The following is an 18,632-nucleotide window of genomic DNA, read 5'->3' on the forward strand; positions in this document are numbered from 1 at the left end:
TTAATTACAGCTGGTAGGTGATTGGTGGGTGAAGAAGAAGGGGTGAAAGCCAGTGATCCAGCAGAGAGTGGTTGAGCAGTTGAGCCTCTGAAAGGACCTCTGGAGCAGAAACAAACCACAGTTACACAAAAGGCAGAAGATGACTGTGACACCATCATTTAGTCACTTGTTGCAATTTTTTTCCCTCTCTTTCTGTCAGGTGAGCCAATGCCCGTTAGTAAGAAGGTGGGCAGTTTGGTGATTGCCGGCTCCATTAACGCTCACGGTGCCCTTCTGGTGGAGGCCACTCACGTCGGTACTGAAACAACACTGTCACAAATAGTCAAACTGGTCGAAGAGGCACAGACCTCTAAGGTAAGCTATAAAAATCACAATTTTAAACTATAAGGTTACTCACATGTGTTTAATAATAATGACAGTGATAATAAACTTTATTTATAAAGCACACTTAAAACCAAGCTTATACCAAGGTGCTTAACAAGTAACATAGAGAATAAAAGGAAGATAATGGAAATAGAAAGATGACCAAAGCAAGTACTAGGTATGCAAGCAGATAACTGTCACTGATACATAGGAGAAGCAGCAGATACAGAACAAACAAGGAATTAAATGAGCATAAAAGTGCATAAGAAGAAAGAAGGTGTGTACATTATTGTGCCCCGTGGGGAAATTGCTCTCTGCATTTAACCCATTCACTCAGTGAAGCAGTGAGCAGCCATTGGGCGCCCGGGGAGCAGTGTGTAGGGACGGTACCTTGCTCAGGGGTACCTCAGGGTAGCTGTTAAGGGGAATCGAACCCCCGACCTTCCGATCATGGGGCAACCACTCTACCTACTGAGCTATCCCTGCATAGTGTGACATGTTAACTAGAAGGAAAGGCAAAATTGAATAAGTGGGTCTTTAGTCGTGATTTAAACAGTGCAATAGAATCAGAGGCGTGGATAGCAAGAGGGAGGTTATTCCACAGTACCGGGGCAGCCAGAGCAAACGCACGGTCACCCCGAGACTTCAGCCGAGATCTAGGTTGTGTCAGAAGTAGTTGAGTAGCAGATCCAAGTGTTCTAGCAGGAATATGTGGCCTGAGAAGTTCACTAAGATAACTTGGCGCTAATTCATTAATAGTTTTGAACGTAAGGAGTAATATTTTAAATTGAATACGGTACTTTATGGGCAGCCAATGCAGGCTAGCTAGGACAGGAGTAATATGGCAAAATTTCCTGGTACCAGTCAGGAGGCGGGCCGCCGCATTTTGGACTGTTTTTATATGATCGGATGACACAAATGGAATATTTGCAGCAGTCCCTTAATAGCTTACAGACTTTCTTGAACAATAGTTCTCCAGCTTTCTGAAGCTCTTTAAACTGTTTCTTTGGACTCATTTTCAGTCCAGTCCTTGTACCTGAGCATTTTTAAAGGAAATTTTTAATTTATTATTTTTGTTTGTTAAGCCACTTAACACTCTACTATGAATCATTCAAGCAAGCTCCCAACTCAAGAGATGAACCAAGAAACCAAGGTCACGTTTCAGTTCGTATGGTTGTCTAACAGTGATAAATTTACTGTAATACGATTGGCTGTCATGTGGACAGCATGGCAAATGCATAAAGTTCCATAAAGAACCTGCTCTTGGAGGGCTGGAAGTCCTGCATGGTTGAAAAGTTCTTGTTGCTGAGTTTTTACAGTGTAGTTATGATAAAGGCAGTGCTTACTGCTACCGAGGTGTGCAGACACTGTACACTCAAAAGAGAGTGTTCACAAAAAGAGACTGTTAACACTAAACTATGTTGTATTTTGCCCCTGGTTCTGCGTGAATAAGTACGGATAAAAATTTTGGATTCCTTTGTCATTTAGACTTTTCCACATTTAGACGTTTTGCTTTGTCTTCCAGTTGCCCAATTAGCTCAGCCGATTAGACTGTGTTGCTAATAACGTCAAGGTCATGAGTTCAACCCCCATACTGGCCACTTGTTGCCTTTAAAGGTCACTCACTGTTCTTAATGTACAGGACACTCCTAATTTTGCTTTCCCTTCTCCTCCTCAGGCCCCCATCCAGCAGTTTGCAGATAGACTCAGTGGCTACTTCGTGCCCTTCATTGTTATCGTGTCCCTGTTAACACTGATAGTGTGGCTGGCCATTGGCTTTGTCAACTTCGACATTGTGAAGGAGAACTTCCCGGTAAGTGTGCATGCAGACGACTTGTGTGTGAATAAAAACAGCTGTAGCCTGATCACACCACTCTCCTCCTCAAAGGGTTACAACCAGAGCATCTCCAAGGCAGAGGTCATCATCCGCTTCGCCTTCCAGGCGTCCATCACCGTTCTCTCCATCGCCTGCCCCTGCTCTCTGGGGCTGGCAACTCCGACGGCGGTCATGGTTGGCACGGGGGTCGGCGCTCAGAACGGCATCCTCATTAAAGGAGGCGAGCCGCTGGAGATGGCACATAAGGCGAGACCCTTACGATTCATTTAATGCTTTTTTTTAAAAACTGCCGAAACACTGAAGCGGGTAGAAAGAAAATATGTCTGTAATGAGCGAATAAATGAAAGAGAAAAGAGCTGGAACAACCACAGAAATGTAACATTTCACTTTAATATTTGCGTCGGCCTCTATTCTAATTAACTGGTGACACCATGTGGCATTGCTGCTTGATTACAGCCAGGGGCGATTCTAGCATCTGTTGGGACCTGAGGCAGAAATGGGCCCCTCCAACCAGAGATCAAATATGTTATAAATAAAAAAAACAAGTAAATAAATACATTATAAAAATCGAATAAATAATAATATCAAGTGATCTTGAGAAGGAATGTTTAGAGTGCAGTGCTCAGAGTGTAATAAGGCACCTCTTAGAAACCCTTTTAAACCTGACACTGACCTCTATGTGTCTCAATCAGATCAGTGTGGTGATGTTTGATAAAACTGGCACTATTACAAACGGCGTGCCGCGGGTGACTCGAGTCCTGGTGTTGTGGGAAGTGGCCCGCATGCCCCTGAGGAAGATCCTGGCAGTGGTGGGTACCGCCGAGGCCAGCAGCGAGCACCCGCTAGGCATAGCAGTTGCCAAATACTGCAAACAGGTGAGAGGTCTATTTATGCCTGCCTTTTTGTTCAGGAGAAAACTTTACTGACTTTCTATCAACTTTCTGACAGGAGCTGGGCTCCGATGTCCTCGGGTGCTGCCAGGACTTCCAGGCCGTGTCCGGCTGTGGGATCAGCTGCCGGGTGTCCAGCGTGGAACATCTGCTGCTGCAGCCGAGCGAGGAGCGATTCCTGCTGCCGGGGGCTACTATTGAAGAAAGCAGCATGCTGCCTGCAGGAGAGTCCACCTCTGCAGGTCAGAAAAAAACTGTAACTGTAAACTTTATTCAAAGCAGAGGTGGCAAAAGTACAGATTTTTTTAGTTAAGTAGAAGTACAAATACCTGGGTTAAAAATACTCCAGTAAAAGTTGAAGTACTTAAGCAACTTTATTACTCAAGTAAAAGTATAAAAGTACAGGCTCTGAAATGTACTAAAAGTAAAAAGTAGTCTATTAACCACTTTTGTACAGAGGTAACTGAACCATGTGCTGTGTTAATATAATAATAAAATAACATTAGTACACAAGAATTCAAAAATTATTTGAATTTAAATGAATATACTCAGTGTGATCTGTTATGTAGGTCCCCTGCAGTGAAAGTGAATGAAAAAAACAAAACTTTTTTCTGTTGCCTACATTGTAGAGGGTGCCTTTGGCTCCACACATAAACAGGAAAATGAGAACAGTCAAGGATTGCACCGGGATTTAGCAGGTGGGGAAACCTGAAATTGGTTGTAGTGGCTCAGTGTGGGGAATAGAATCACAACTCACAATAATTTCTAATATGAGCTTCAGTAGATTTTCTACTGAGCTTCAGTAGATCTGCTCTTTGCAGATGCACATAACTGAATTCAACAAGATGTTTCAGCAGATGTTTCACAGCTATCATGGCTAATGTCCATCCTCTACACTGACACTATACTGTTTATACTGTCTTTATCTTACACAGTGTATAGTTGTTAGGTAATTTGTAATAACCGGTCACTTAAAGAAATGTTTCACCCCCGAGTATAAATTCATGGACCCCTTTTGAAAACGTAAGGAGTATGAAGTACAGATATATATTTTTAAATGTAGGGAGTAAAGTTGTCAGAAAAAAACTACTCAAGTACAGATACCAGAATATTCTATTGAAGTTTATAGTAGTGAAGCATTTGTCTATTAATTAAAATTAATAGACAGTGTTAAACCCCTCAGGAAACCGCTGTGTAGGCCAGTTAGCTCAGATCGTCAGAGCGTGGTGCTAATAACGCCAAGGTCATGGGTTCAAGCCCCATACTGGCCACAGAATCACAACGAAGAGTTCTTTGTAGAGCCCAGACACTGGCTAGCTTTTTTGTTTTGTTTTTTCAAGCTATGCATGTTCAGTTGGCACCGATGTTAACAAGTGACCTGCTGAAGTTCAAATTGAGCATCAGAGTTTGGAAGTGATTAAGTGACTTTGAACGTGGCATGATTTTTGGTCTGAGTTTTTCAGATATTTCCCACATCACCATATTTAAGGTTTACAGAGAATGGTCTGAAAAGGGGAAATTATTCACTTAGTTAGACAAAGGCAACAGTAACTCAAATAATCACTCGTTACAACCAAGGTATGCAGAAGACCATCTCAAAAGCAGCAGACGACTACAAAGAGTACCATTCAGAAACTTGTTGAATCTATGCCATGAAGAATCACGGCAGTTCTGAAGGCAAAGAGCGTCCAACCTGGTGCTAGTGAGGTGTAACTGTAAGCAGTCATTGTTTTTAATCACATTCTTCTATTTCCAGCTGAAGGGCTGTTTTATTCTGTCCTGATTGGAAACAGAGAGTGGATGAGGAGGAATGGCCACCACATAGGAGCAGATGTGGATGCCGCGATGTCGAGCCACGAAACCAAAGGGCAGACAGCCATACTGGTGGCTATAGATGGTGAGGGGAAATCAAGGTTTTCTTTGTGGCTTTGGTGCCACATTTAAACTTCATCTTATGCTGTTTGTGTGTGTGTGTGTGTGTGTGTGTGTGTGTGTGTGTGTGTGTGTGTGTGTGTGTGTGTGTGTGTAGGTGTTTTGTGTGCAATGTTAGCCATCGCAGACACGGTGAAAGCAGAGTCAGCATTAGCAGTGCATACACTGAACACTATGGGCATTGAGGTGGTGATGATGACGGGAGACAACAGGCGCACAGCTAAAGCCATAGCAGCACAGGTAACACTTGCACACTCTTAAAATCTACCTGAATGTTTAACATGTAATCAAAGCGTTTGATTGGCTGCAGGTGGGGATCAGAAAGGTATTTGCAGAAGTGCTGCCATCACACAAGGTGGCAAAAGTCCAGGAGCTGCAGAAACGAGGCCTGAGGGTGGCCATGGTGGGAGATGGCGTGAACGACTCCCCCGCCCTCGCCCGTGCCGACGTCGGCATCGCAATCGGGACAGGCACCGATGTGGCTATTGAGGCGGCTGACATTGTCTTGATCCGAGTAGGTGGCAGATAGTCTGTGTGCAGATACATTGGCTCGTTTAAACTGTCTCACTTGAAGCTTTTCGCGCTCTGCAGAATGACCTGCTAGATGTGGTGGCCAGCATCGAGCTGTCCAAGAAGACGGTGCGTCGGATAAGGATCAACTTTGTCTTTGCTCTCTTCTACAATCTTGTTGGAATACCAATTGCTGCAGGTGAGAGCTACAGTAAAATCCTGAACCAATAACGGACTCTAGTCAAGGTGAACGTGCAAGCTCGATATTTTGGGAAACCAAAATCCAAAATGAAATCAGAAATTATTCTTATCCTGGCACATTGTGGATGACATTGAGGTGCCTCTTTCTCAAATGTGAACTGTTGGTCGTAGGTGTGTTCATGCCCGTTGGCCTGGTGCTCCAACCCTGGATGGGCTCAGCTGCAATGGCCGCCTCATCAGTTTCAGTGGTCCTGTCTTCTTTACTGCTGAAAATGTGAGTCCTTCTGCGTTTACATTATCTACACTTATATTAAAGATTAGGGAGGAAACAGCAGGACAAAGCAGCCACAATTTAAATCAGACCTGTTGGTGGTGCCTGAATGACCCCTGTGAGGGAAATTAAGATGATACATCGTGCATCACAGGCAGTGTTGCCAACTTAGCGACTTTGTCGCTATATTTAGCGAGTTTTCAGACCCCTTACTAAAAAAAAGACGTGAAAGCGCGTATCGCTTTTACTCTCAACAAGCAGCGGGTGCTGTAACGCAGTCAGTTCTTTTACTCTTTTACTCTTATGCTGTTTTGTGGATCACAAGGTTTAACACTACTTATAAACACACACACACAAAGTAACTCCACCAGAGTGCCTATTTCGGGTCACTTTTGCCGGTCCAAGCCCGGGTAAAGGAGCAGGGTTGGAATAGTGACATTAAAAAAAAACAATAATTGCTAAAAGAAATTTGATTTTTAGTTCTAAATAAACTCTAAATGCATTTAGGACGTTTTTTACTCACTTTATGTCTCTTCCACGATGTTATTTCTCTCTCCAACAACATAGGTTACAATTAGATTAGCATGACCAATTATGGAAATTAGGCGATGATGTCATTTAGCGACTTCTAGCGACTTTTAGGACAGCCAATAGCAATTTTCCTTACTGAGGAGTTGGCAACACTGATCACAGGGGCTCACCAAAATTGGACAATAGATATCTGGAAACATATTCCGTGGTCGGATGAGTCTATTTCAGTTTAGAATCTGACGAAAACAGTATGAATAAATGAATTCATCCTGCTTTATATCAACAATTGATCTTGGGAGTGGTGGTGTAATGGCATGGGGGACATTTTCTTAGGACATTCTTACTCATAGGGATTCCAGCCGGTTGGCTCAGATGGTTAGAGTGTGGTGCTAATAATGCCGAGGTCACAGCTTCACCCCATACTAGACAAGGAAAATCTGCATTTCAATGATTTAATTTGTTTTTATTTATATAATGCAAAATCACACAACAGTCACCTCAAGGCGCTTTATATTTTAAGGTAGACCCTACAATATTACATACAGAGAAAAACCCAATAATCAAATGACCCCCTATGAGCAAGCACTTTGGCGACAGTGGGAAGGAAAAACTCCCTTTTAACAGGAAGAAAACCTCCAGCAGAACCAGGCTCAGGGAGGGGCAGCCATCTGCTGCAACCAGTTGGGGTAATCATGATCATGAAACTGACCTCACACTGACCTCACAGCCCATTGTTAGTTAGTCAGTGGTGCCAGTATCATTAATTATGTAAATATACTGTTGATACAGTGGGGAAACCTGCAGTCAGCTCAGACTAAAAGCCTTTATCTGTCTGAAATCTCAGCGTCCAGATGAACACAATAAACTTTATGTGATATGAAGCTTATGTTTTCCTTTCTCCCGCATACCTGGTCTGTTTTCACTCGCGCTTGAGTTTAGTAGTGAAATTAATCACCCCGTATTTCCTCCAGGTACAAGAAAACCTCAGTGGAGCTCTATGAGATGCGTGCTAGAGGCCAAATGAGGAGCCTTCGTTCGTCTCAGATCAGCACACATCTGGGTCTGGACGGCCGGCGGCGCAGTCCCGCTCTCCCCAACGCAACTCGGGAACAGAGGAACCCAAGCGGTTCCTCTCCACCCGGCTTCTCCAGCCGCTCACCCAGTCAAGGGGCATCCATTAAGGTTGTTGCTGAGGAGCAGAACCGCTACTCCCTGCTGGAGCACCAGACTGCAGACGTCCTCAACGTGTTGTAAAGGGAAAACAGGAAGATGTTTTTTACCTGGTACTCATGTTTATGACTAAAAAATTTTTTTTTTAATGTAAATACACTATTGTCAAACCTAAAGTGCTCTTTTATTTTGATGTAACATTAAAGTTTTACTGAAGCCACATGTATAAAGTCGGTTTGCTTATGTGTCACATAAATCCTCCAGACAAATAACTTCGGTGCAAATCGACTTTTACAATATCCACGAGTCAGAGTAAAGCTACTGTTCGGATAAGGCCGTCAGTGAGAGTGTGGATCTGAGAGCTTATAAATAATGCATGTGTTGATAGAGGGAAATCATTTTCTGTGTAAAAATCTCTTCATCTGTTTCATCTGATTTTGTGATTTGTTTGCAAATTTGCACATTCTCAATGCAACTTAAGTTCCACCAAATCCAAGAAGAAAATAAAAACACTCCAGAGAAGAAAACTACTCTTTTCATGTTGCCTTGTGGGATATTTTCCACTAAAGCTTCACAGATGTGAAGACAAAAAATTGGAGTGCAGTATTTTTTCCTTTCTTTTTTTCCATATCTGCTTCACACTGTGCCAGGGTTAATTAATGGGGCGCATTAATCAAATGACCTCACACATGGATTCTATAGTTAGTTTCACATCTTGTTAAGCTTAATTACGAGTGAGTAGATATATGGACGTCAGGGTTATAAATATGACTCGTGTCTCGCACTTAGCCTGCACAATAGACTTTTTTATTACGACAGTCTGACATATGGAAGCAGGAAAAGCACAGCTGTAACCTGGTACGCCTTTATTCGTGTCATTATTCACGCCTGCCAAGAGAACAAGTCAAAGGGCTACTAATTAGCTCCCTATTATAGTGAGTCTAGAAGCAAGGCTGGTGCTCACAAAATGTAATTTGCTCCCATTCATTTCTTTTTGGTTATCAGGAACAAAACCTTAAAATCACAGGTCTGGCCCACTTAAAGTCAAAGTGGGCTGTATGTGTCCACAATGTAAAATTATTTTGACATAACTGACAAATAAATCTTTTTGCTAGTGTGTCAGCACATTTCTCCGTGGGAGCTTTTTGAAATGATGCTACTTTGAATCCCGTGAGGTCTTCAGTGATTGCTTCAACCCTTCCTCCAACCAACCCTGCATTTTGGAGCAAACTTGGAGGGACTGAGAATCACGATACTAATTTAAGGTCAAGTGGATAAGGCCCCACTCTCGCAGCCCTAGGGACTGGTTCATGTCTGTCATTCTTGTCCCTTCTGATGGGAATCTTACATCCTCAGCTCTGCTTCCTGGCAGTGCCACTGTCTCCAAACCATACATCACAGCAGGTCTTAGTCCCACCTTGTAAACGTTCCTTTTAGTGCCTCTGGTATCCTTGCAATCCTGCCACTAGCCAACTTTGCCAGCTTGAAGTGTTTGTAGTCGTGGTTGTAATCCTCCAAGGTTATGCACTGTGAGATAACAAACCATACATTATTAAGCTCTCAGTAAATATCTTGTGGTCTGGCTTATCAATTACAACTCATCAATCAGTAACCATATGGTTTCAAAGTCAGATCCATGTCTAGTGTCAAAACTTAAGGCTTAAAAAACAGGTGTTCAAAAACTGGTGGCTACAAACCTGAACAGAAGTTTGTCAACACTCAGTGGAACCAAACTAGGGATCCAGACCCCTTCAAAAGGTCAAGAGATATTAAATGTGTTTTAAAAACTTTTTTTTTTCGCTCTTTTCATTCTTGATTTATATATTTTTCTAATACTCTATTTTTAAACAAGGAAAATGAACTACACCTTTTAAAATCACTGTCATAACTATTCCACAGGTTAACTCCTCTAACAGAAACACATCTCTGCTTTATATTTGTCTTCATCTTGTTTTTTTTTTAAAGAAATCTGTTCCCCTTAAGTCATATTGACTTTCTCTGACTTTGAACAGCTTCTGAGTACTGGGGCAAAGCAAGTTATTTTGTGCTTTATACATTATCTGTGCCATTTTATATTCAACTAAATCATAAAATTTCAGGGTATTCAGATTATTAAACAAAATGTTAGTTGGTTCTATATAGTTTGATTGGTTTATAATTCTTATAGCTCTTTTTTGTAACTTGAAAATAGGAAGAGTGTTCGTTTTATATGCATTACCCCATATCTCCAGACAGTAAGTCATATATGGAAGCAACAGAGAACAATAAAGTGTGTATAATGATTTTTTGTTCAGGACATGCTTTGTTTTATAGAGAATAGCAATGGTTTTTGACATTTTTGTTTTCACGTGGTTTATATGAGACTTCCAACTCAGCTTATCATCAATTATCACTCCAAGGAATTTATTTTCGTACACTCTTTCAATTCCAATTCCATTAACCCTTATTTTAGATACATTTTTCATTTGTCTAGTGCCAAAAATAATCACTTTTGTTTTCTTTATATTTAATGATAACTTATTTACATCAAACCAGTTTTTTAAATATATTTAACTCCTTTTCCGCTGTAGTCAGAAGCTGTTCTAGGTTTTTACCTGAGCAGTACAGAGTGGTATCATCAGCAAACAATACACATTTTAACAGTTTGGAAATGCTACATATGTCATTTATATATAATATAAATAATTTAGGGCCCAGCACAGAGCCCTGAGGAACACCACAAGTTACCTTCAACTGCTTAGATTTTACATTATTGAATTCGACATATTGATATCTTTCATCCAGGTAACTTTTCATCCACTTGTATGCTATCCCTCTTATGCCATATCTCTCTAGTTTATTCATTAATATAGAATGATCAATTGTATCAAACGCCTTTTTTAAGTCTATAAAAACACCAACAGTATATTCCTTATTATCTATAGCATTCGATATCCCTTCAACAAGTTCCATCACTGCCATCGAAGTGGACCTTTTCACTCTAAAGCCATATTGGTTATCACTTAGGAGATTATGCTTCTCAATATATTTATCAAGTCTATTAACAAATAACTTTTCTAAAATTTTTGAGAACTGTGGGAGTAGTGATATTGGCCTATAATTGGTAAACTGACATCTCTCTCCGTTTTTATGGATTGGAATAACTTTTGCTATTTTCATTTGTGAGGGAAACACACCAGTTTGAAAGGACAGATTACAAATGTATGCGAAAGGTTGCACTATATATTCTATAATACTTTTAACTAATATCATGTCAATACCAAAACAGTCAGTGGACTTTTTATTTTTAAATGTCTTCACAATGTTAATTATTTCTCTATGAGTTGCAGCACCAATAAACATGGAGGACACATTCTGAGTAATATGTTTATTTAGGTCATTATTATTTCTTGACTCTGGAATTTCTTTTGCTAAATTAAAGCCAACATTTACAAAGAAATCATTAAATTCATTTGCAATGTCTTTAGTTTTATCAAGCACAATATCTTTATCTTTTTTAGTCTGGATAATTCTTATTTTTTGAGCCCTTTTTGATTATACTGTTTAATATCCTCCATGTTTCTTGTGTGTTACTTCTACTTTGCTCCAATAATTTGTGGTAATATTCTTTCTTACTTGTTCTTATAATATTTACTAATCTATTTTTATATAACTTGTACTTTATTTCAGCATCTTTTGTCCTCTGTTTTATGAATCTCTTATATAGATTATTTTTCTTTTTACATGCATCTTCTATCCCCTTTGTGATCCATGGCTTATTTGATCTGTGATGCTTTCTAGTGATCTTCAATAAAGGACAATGTTTTTCATATAGTGAAATTACTGTTGATAAGAATGCATCATATGCACTATTTGAATCTTCATTTGCAAAAACCTCATTCCAACTGTGTTCCTTTAAGTCCACCTGGAGGGCAGCAATGGCTCTTGTTGTTCTATGTCGTATCATATCAAATATTTGATTCTTTTGTTTAGTTTTAATCCCAAAATAATTTTGAAAAATTGCAAAAACAGGAAGATGATCGCTTATATCAGTTATAAGAAGTCCACCTACTATTTCATGGTCAATTTTATTTGTGAATATATTATCTATCAATGTAGCTGTATCAATTGTTATTCTACTTGGTTTTATAATTACAGGGAAAAGGGAGTTACTATACATTGTATTTATGAAATCTGTTGTTTTCTGATGTCCATTTGGGTTTAGCAAATCTATATTAAAATCACCACAAATTATTTGCACTTTTTTATCATTTAGGTTGCTAAACATAGCAGCAAGTTTTTCATTGAATATCTCAAGGCATGAACCTGGTGTCCTATAGATGCAACTTATAATTATATTGTTAGCTTTTTCAACATGGATTTCAATAGTGACACATTCCAATACGTTATCTATGGTGCTTGACATACATTCAATCAGACTACATTTCAAAACTTTATCTACATATAAAGCAACACTGCCTCCTTTTTTATTCACCCTGTTCATTGTAAATAATTCGTATCCTTCCAGTCCCATTTCACTAACTTTCTCATTATCGAGCCATGTTTCTGATATTGCAATTATATTAAACTTTTTTAACTTACTTAAACATTCTGTAATTTTAGAAATTTTTTTATACAGGCTTCTACTATTGAAATGTTTGACCGACAATGCATTTGCCATTTTAATATTTATATTGAATTGGTCATCTGTATAGTACTAACAAGTATTATTGGTGTTATTGTAGAAGTGGGTATCTGGGTAGGGCTGCTCAATTAATCGAATTTTAATCACGATTACGATCTGGGCTTTCAACGATCATTAAAAATGACTGAGCCGATTATTAGCCCCTCCCTAATTTATCCGCGACACCTTAAAGGCCGGTCCGTGAAAATATTGTCGGGCATAAACCGGTCCGTGGCGCAAAAAAGGTTGGAGACCGCTGATTAAGAGGACCCGAGGGAAGCTCGGAAAGCTAAGCAGAAGTTATTTGGAGAGTGACTGCCGTTGGTTGAAAAGAGTTTTAAAAAAAAACTTCAGTGGTGTTGCACACTATTTTATATTATTTTTTAAAGTCATTGTTAACCCTTTAAAGCCGGTCAGAGCAGCACGCTCCGTTTTGTGTAACTATTTTTAAATCCCCGTAGAACCTGAACCGTGTAAGCTAGCGCAATAATTTGTTTTGCATATGAAACCGGAGGAGTTGTACTTACATCTGATGCCATCAGCTTGTCCTCGGTCACGGTTTCGTTCCACATATAGCTTTGCAAAAATTGCATAAAAAGCGCTTGCAGGAACAAAAACATAATATTCCAGAAACACGCTTTGCCGTTCCTATCAGCTGTTCGTAACACTTCCCACAGTGAAATGATGCACATGCTGTTTTCTTTGCAAATTTGCATCATAGGATTGTTTTTTGTTTTTCCTGCAGTATATAAAAATTGCTGTATCTCCAAAATAAAACTATGAAGACACTCAAAATAAATTTCCTGTGGTGGGAAACTATTTTTTGCAACTTCTCCAAGTAGAAATATATGTAAACAAAACAAAAGCGATTTTCAATTTTTTTTTGTAGTTTATTGCACTTTTTTGCAATTTATGTAATTACTATGCACTTAATGCATAAATATTATTAAAATATGGGCTATAACAGTTGTATTGATGTATAGCAACTTGAAATGCTCCCACAAATGGCACTACAGCATGTAAAAAAAATAATATAAGCTCTGGTGGACTTGGTTCTATAGTAGGTCTTAAAGGGTTAAATAAATATCGTCAAATAATCGTGATCTCAATTTCAGTGAAAATAATCGTGATTATCATTTTTGCCATAATCGAGCAGCCCTATATCTGGGTCAATGTTACTTTCAGGGTCATGCATGTTGTGCTCTGCATAGTTAAACGTTTTGAAGTTCGTTTTCTCAGCGTGTGTGGCAAAATAACCACCTTGACAGTCCTTTTCATAATCAAAGTCTTCCTCTTCAATATCTCTGAATGGAAACCTATAATCTGTGTCCAAACTTGTCATTTATGTGTTTTTGTTTTTGTTGTTTCCATTGTTTTTGAGCCGTAAGGCCAGAAACACTTTCCATATCCATTGTTCATTATCCAATCGTCACTTTTCCAATAGATTCCATAGCAGATTCCTGATTATTTATATTGCTATAAGTCTTTGAGTTCTCTTATCATCACAACTTTCGCTTCTTCGGGATTGCCATTTAGTCATTACTTTGCAGTTCCTCGTCCATGTCGCTTGTATCTTATTTTGTTTTTTCAGGCTGCGTGCCTGTCTTGCAATTTCAACAGTCTTTTTCGTTAAATGTTCATTTAAACACACACCAGTCCCTTTTAGCTTCTTACCCTGTTTCAGTAACTCAATCTTTGTTTTGCGACTCACAAACCGAAGAATGATTGATGGCTTTGTTTTACTGTCTTTTCTGGGGAGCGTGTGGCATGCTGCAATATGATGGCTCTGAATACTTACATTCTTCATTTGAAGGAATTTTATCACTTGCTGTTCAAGCGTTTGCAGCTCCTCTACCGGGGCATCTTCACCGTCTTTACCTCCACCAGCTGTTACTCTGGCGTAGGTTCGGTGTTGCGTCTCCAGTCCACTTATGACTAAATCATCCATTCTTGTGTATTGTTCAAGGTCCTCGATTCGCCGTTCCAAGTTGTCTATTTTCTTGTCCTTGTCCTTTATGAGGTTTTTTAGTTGTTTTATTTCATCCATTAGGTCATGTAGCATACCTTGTTGTTTAGGCACTTTCATCAGACATGAAATTAAGCGATTTCCTAATCTCCTCCAACTCCTCTTCAACTCCTGGGTTTGCTTTTTTAGGCGGCATTTTGAAAATGATGAGATTGGTATTTCCTTGTGATGGCCCGTTGAAGTCACTGTCGATTTACTTGTTGGTGCCTTGCTAGAGGAGCCTGGGCCCAGTGGCTGCTGGAAGAGCCTGGGCCTGGTGGCTGCTGGAAGAGCCTGGGCCTGGTGGCTGCTGGAGGATCCTGGGCCTGGTGGCTGCTGGAAGAGCCTGGGCCTAGTGGCTGCTGGAAGAGCCTGGGCCTGGTGGCTGCTGGAGGATCCTGGGCCTGGTGGCTGCTGGAGGATCCTGGGCCTGGTGGCTGCTGGAGGATCCTGGGCCTGGTGGAGGAGGAGGATCCTGGGCCTAGTGGCTGCTGGAAGAGCCTGGGCCTAGTGGCTGCTGCAGGAGCCTGGGCCTGGTGGCTGCTGGAAGAGCCTGGGCCTGGTGGAGCAGGAGGGTCCTGGGCCCAGTGGCTGCTGGAAGAGCCTTGGCCTAGTGGCTGCTGGAGGATCCTGGGCCTGGTGGCTGCTGGAGGATCCTGGGCCTGGTGGCTGCTGGAGGATCCTGGGCCTGGTGGCTGCTGGAGGATCCTGGGCCTGGTGGCTGCTGGAGGATCCTGGGCCTAGTGGCTGCTGGAAGAGCCTGGGCCTAGTGGCTGCTGCAGGAGCCTGGGCCTGGTGGCTGCTGGAAGAGCCTGGGCCTGGTGGAGCAGGAGGGTCCTGGGCCCAGTGGCTGCTGGAAGAGCCTTGGCCTAGTGGCTGCTGGAGGATCCTGGGCCCAGTGGCTGCTGGAAGAGCCTGGGGCCTAGTGGCTGCTGGAGGATCCTGGGCCTGGTGGCTGCTGGAGGATCCTGGGCCTGGTGGAGCAGGAGGGTCCTGGGCCCAGTGGCTGCTGGAAAAGCCTGGGCCTAGTGGCTGCATAAATGTGATGATTGGAATCAAAGGAATGACTCGGACTGAATCTGTTCCTGCTTTTCTGTCATGTGGATCCGATCCAGACCTCCAGCGTCTTCCCTCTGCCTCACATTAGTCACCCAGCACAGCAGCTTTCCCATTAAAGCTCACACACTCTGAATGTAAGTGGTGTGTAAACAAAGTGTTGCTCTGACCTTTTCGGTTCACACCACACACCACACCACAGCAAGTGTAGCAACTCTGCTCAAAAGTTGCTCAAAAGCAAAGCAAATTTGTTGTGAGATGCTCAGTACAGTCCTTTTTTTCACAGTGCGTTTTTTGAGGACAAATTTTTTGCAAAAAACGCAGGGCTGGTATTGTCATTGTTTCACAACACGCTTTACTGACTTCAGTCTTGTTGATGTGGTCTTAAAGACAGTCTTGTAAGATTTCTGCTTGTATTTGATTAAAAAAATGTTGGTTTTTTGTTACATTACAGACTTTGAAGGGCATCTTCTCATTCAGTTTTGTAATATTTCATTGTTGTAGCTACTTCCTGCGCAAATCTCTTCTGACTTAATAGCGTGTCAAAATATATTGCACATCTTGCAGGATTACTCTGGGGAGTTTGTTGCTCTCTCAGCTTTCGGTCTGTAATCGTGCCAGGTTCAGGGCCGATGCACTTTTAGGTCAGAGAAATACATATACGGACACAGTCTGCTGGTCTCGGGGAAGTTTCAAAAGTCTTGGAGAAAACCCTCTGACAGTCAATGAGAAGGCAATAGCTTCATTTATTTATGTATTTTCAGGTCTGACTGTGTCTTAGAAGGGGAAAATGCATGTGTTAAAAACCTACCGTCCACGCTTTTGACTTTGAGGGACCTCAAAAGTTGTTTTTTACGACAAGGCACTCTTAGACTGGCATTTAATAACAATTTCTTTTAAATTTTGTCTTTTCTTTTGCTTGATTTCCTCTCAGCTAAAGGCCACAGAAGACTTAACCTTCTGCTGGCTGAGCTCCAGGAGGTTGCTGAATGTTTTCCTGACTCACAGATTTATGAAACAGGTGTAAGCCCTATCATTTAAACATTTACACCTCTCACACTTCTGGGAGCTCAAAAATCCTCTGAATGACAAATTTCCTTCTAAGACAATCCTCTGGCCCTGGAGCAGTGGAGAAGGAGAAGATTAAGTGGTGATCCAGTGATCCAGTGGTCACGAGGGGAGAAACATTTTACTCTGCAAAGGTACGCTTGGCTGTGATACACAGTGTTGGGTAAGTTACTTTAAATTAGTAACTTAGTTACATTACTAGTTACTTCTATCAAAAGTAACTCAGTTACTCGTTACTTTCAAAGTAACCAGTTACTAGGGAAAGTAACTTTGGTTTTACTCAGAATTCTCTTGTTAATGTGTTGCTTCTGCAACTGGATACCCAGCAAGATTGCAGTCTTCTAGCTTGCTTACTTGCCACAAGTGCACTGTGCATATTTACACAAGAGAAATCCCACACCTGGACCGTCGTTGACCGCCGCCATGATTCTAGCCTGCTTTTTACATCCAACACAAAAACTGCAGTCGTGGTGCTTTCGATTGTACTCAGAACTCAGAAATTCTGCCTTCTGAATAGGAAGATGTAGGTAACACCAGGCTGCAGATGAGCTGCACACAGGGCTGGACTGGGACAAAAAATCGGCCCGGGCATTTTGACTAGAGACTGGCCCACCATTATAGGAATAATCATAAAGCTTTTGAATGAAAACAAACACTGTTGTGACAATGATGTACACTGTTCTGATGGTATATATGCTTCAATCTATCAATCGTTTGTTGTAAGACTCAGATAATTATTATTTTTAACGCTAGACATTTTTAAATGAGAATATGAAAGAAAAGTATTTCCTTGTTCCCCCCTTTCCCTGTTAATGCCCTACCTGCCCCCTGGCAACACTTTGCTAGACCCGCCCCTGCACAGTTACCAGCTGTCAGCTACATAGAAAAGGATCCTGGGGTTATTTGTCTCTCAGAAACAGTTCATAACTTCCCTTCAACTCATTCATGTCACCTAAAAGGTAAACCTGTTTCTCCATCACCTGTTCAGCTCTGATGATTCAGTAAGGACATCTCCTGGTTTCATCTTCATGTTTCCCTCTCACCAGATAACCAAACCGACATCATGACCAGCAGGTTTACAGCTGTGGCTCCAGCAAACATCAGCTGATACTAGAAATTAATATTAAATACATTCTAACAACAGCTGATCAAGCTTAAACATGCTGCTGTTGTTTAACGCGACATCCGCTGGTTTCTTCTTTCTGGCGCAAAGTGAGCGATAAACAAACAAGAGAGAAAAGCCAATCAGCTGATCATTGATCAGTTTCATGATTGAAGTAGAAACAGGAGAGGGAGGGTGAGAGGATGAGAGAAGAAGAGGCAGCTGTGCAGCGTAAACACAGAATAACTCCAGCTTTGTGTCTTTTTCATTGTAGCTGAAGTCCGGGACAAACTGCGTTCCTCTTCACCTCAATACGAAACGCGAAATATTTTCTCTGAATACAGACGATTCTGTTTTTTACAGGACGGCTGGCAACTCTAATAATTAACCTTATGAACAAAATAAAGTTCAGCATCAGTAACATAGCACCACCCAGCTGTATAGAAACTCCGTCATGCTAGCTAGCACGCAGTACGAAAAAGTCAGCATAACGAAAATAAACTCCACCTAAACTCGGTTCATATCTGACCCAGAGAGACTGCAGGTCATAACTTCTTACCTGAAGTTCAGTTCACACTCGGACCCGGCGGCCGCTTCGGGTCTCTCCTCCTCCTGCCTCCCTTTTCCTTCGTCCACCTGCTGGCCTCCACCACTTGCTAATGTTATTGAATCTGTGGAAGCTCCGCGATAGCCACGATAGTTTTGATACCAATGCTGGTACTGGTGTCGGATCGATACTGTCGTGATAGTTTGTTCCTGTCCTCTACGTTCAGTGTGTAAAAAACAGAAACTGACCCAAAGTGCTCTATGAAAAGGCACATTTACATTCCAGGTCTCAAAATCCAGTTTCAAAATACATGAAAAGCTGAAAGGTGTGTTTTGTTGTGTTAACTAATTATTGTGGAAATTAAAAATCACAGTGATTTCGTGGTTGTTAAAATCAGAATTTGCAAATAAATGATCATTGATTTCATAAATGATTACACACTGCTCCTTCCTACATAAGCTGCCTTATTTTTTAATAATTTAAAAG

At 41.1% G+C, this 18,632-nt stretch overlaps 1 protein-coding gene and 1 long non-coding RNA gene across 2 annotated transcripts in view; one reads left to right on the forward strand and one right to left on the reverse strand.

Annotated features, from left to right (window-relative positions):
- The window catches only part of LOC113015577 (copper-transporting ATPase 2-like), a 67,814-nt gene extending 59,582 nt beyond the window's left edge, over positions 1-8,232 (forward strand). The window contains exons 11-21 of the mRNA XM_026157600.2: positions 200-354; positions 2,042-2,176; positions 2,252-2,446; positions 2,893-3,075; positions 3,149-3,332; positions 4,847-4,987; positions 5,120-5,262; positions 5,333-5,536; positions 5,614-5,731; positions 5,905-6,007; positions 7,507-8,232. Of these exons, the coding sequence (XP_026013385.2) occupies positions 200-354; positions 2,042-2,176; positions 2,252-2,446; positions 2,893-3,075; positions 3,149-3,332; positions 4,847-4,987; positions 5,120-5,262; positions 5,333-5,536; positions 5,614-5,731; positions 5,905-6,007; positions 7,507-7,789 (1,844 nt within the window). The 3' untranslated portion in view covers positions 7,790-8,232. The remainder of the gene's footprint in view (positions 1-199; positions 355-2,041; positions 2,177-2,251; positions 2,447-2,892; positions 3,076-3,148; positions 3,333-4,846; positions 4,988-5,119; positions 5,263-5,332; positions 5,537-5,613; positions 5,732-5,904; positions 6,008-7,506) is intronic.
- On the reverse strand, positions 2,571-18,274 carry LOC145424452 (uncharacterized). The gene is made up of 3 exons (XR_013905528.1): positions 18,159-18,274; positions 9,123-9,232; positions 2,571-3,326 (listed from the first exon to the last, which is right to left on the reverse strand). It is a non-coding gene; the product is annotated as an uncharacterized LOC145424452 (long non-coding RNA).
- Between the last annotated feature and the right edge of the window lie 358 nt (positions 18,275-18,632).

This window comes from Astatotilapia calliptera, chromosome 23, assembly GCF_964374335.1.
Source record: "Astatotilapia calliptera chromosome 23, fAstCal68.1, whole genome shotgun sequence".
NCBI lineage: Eukaryota > Metazoa > Chordata > Actinopteri > Cichliformes > Cichlidae > Astatotilapia > Astatotilapia calliptera.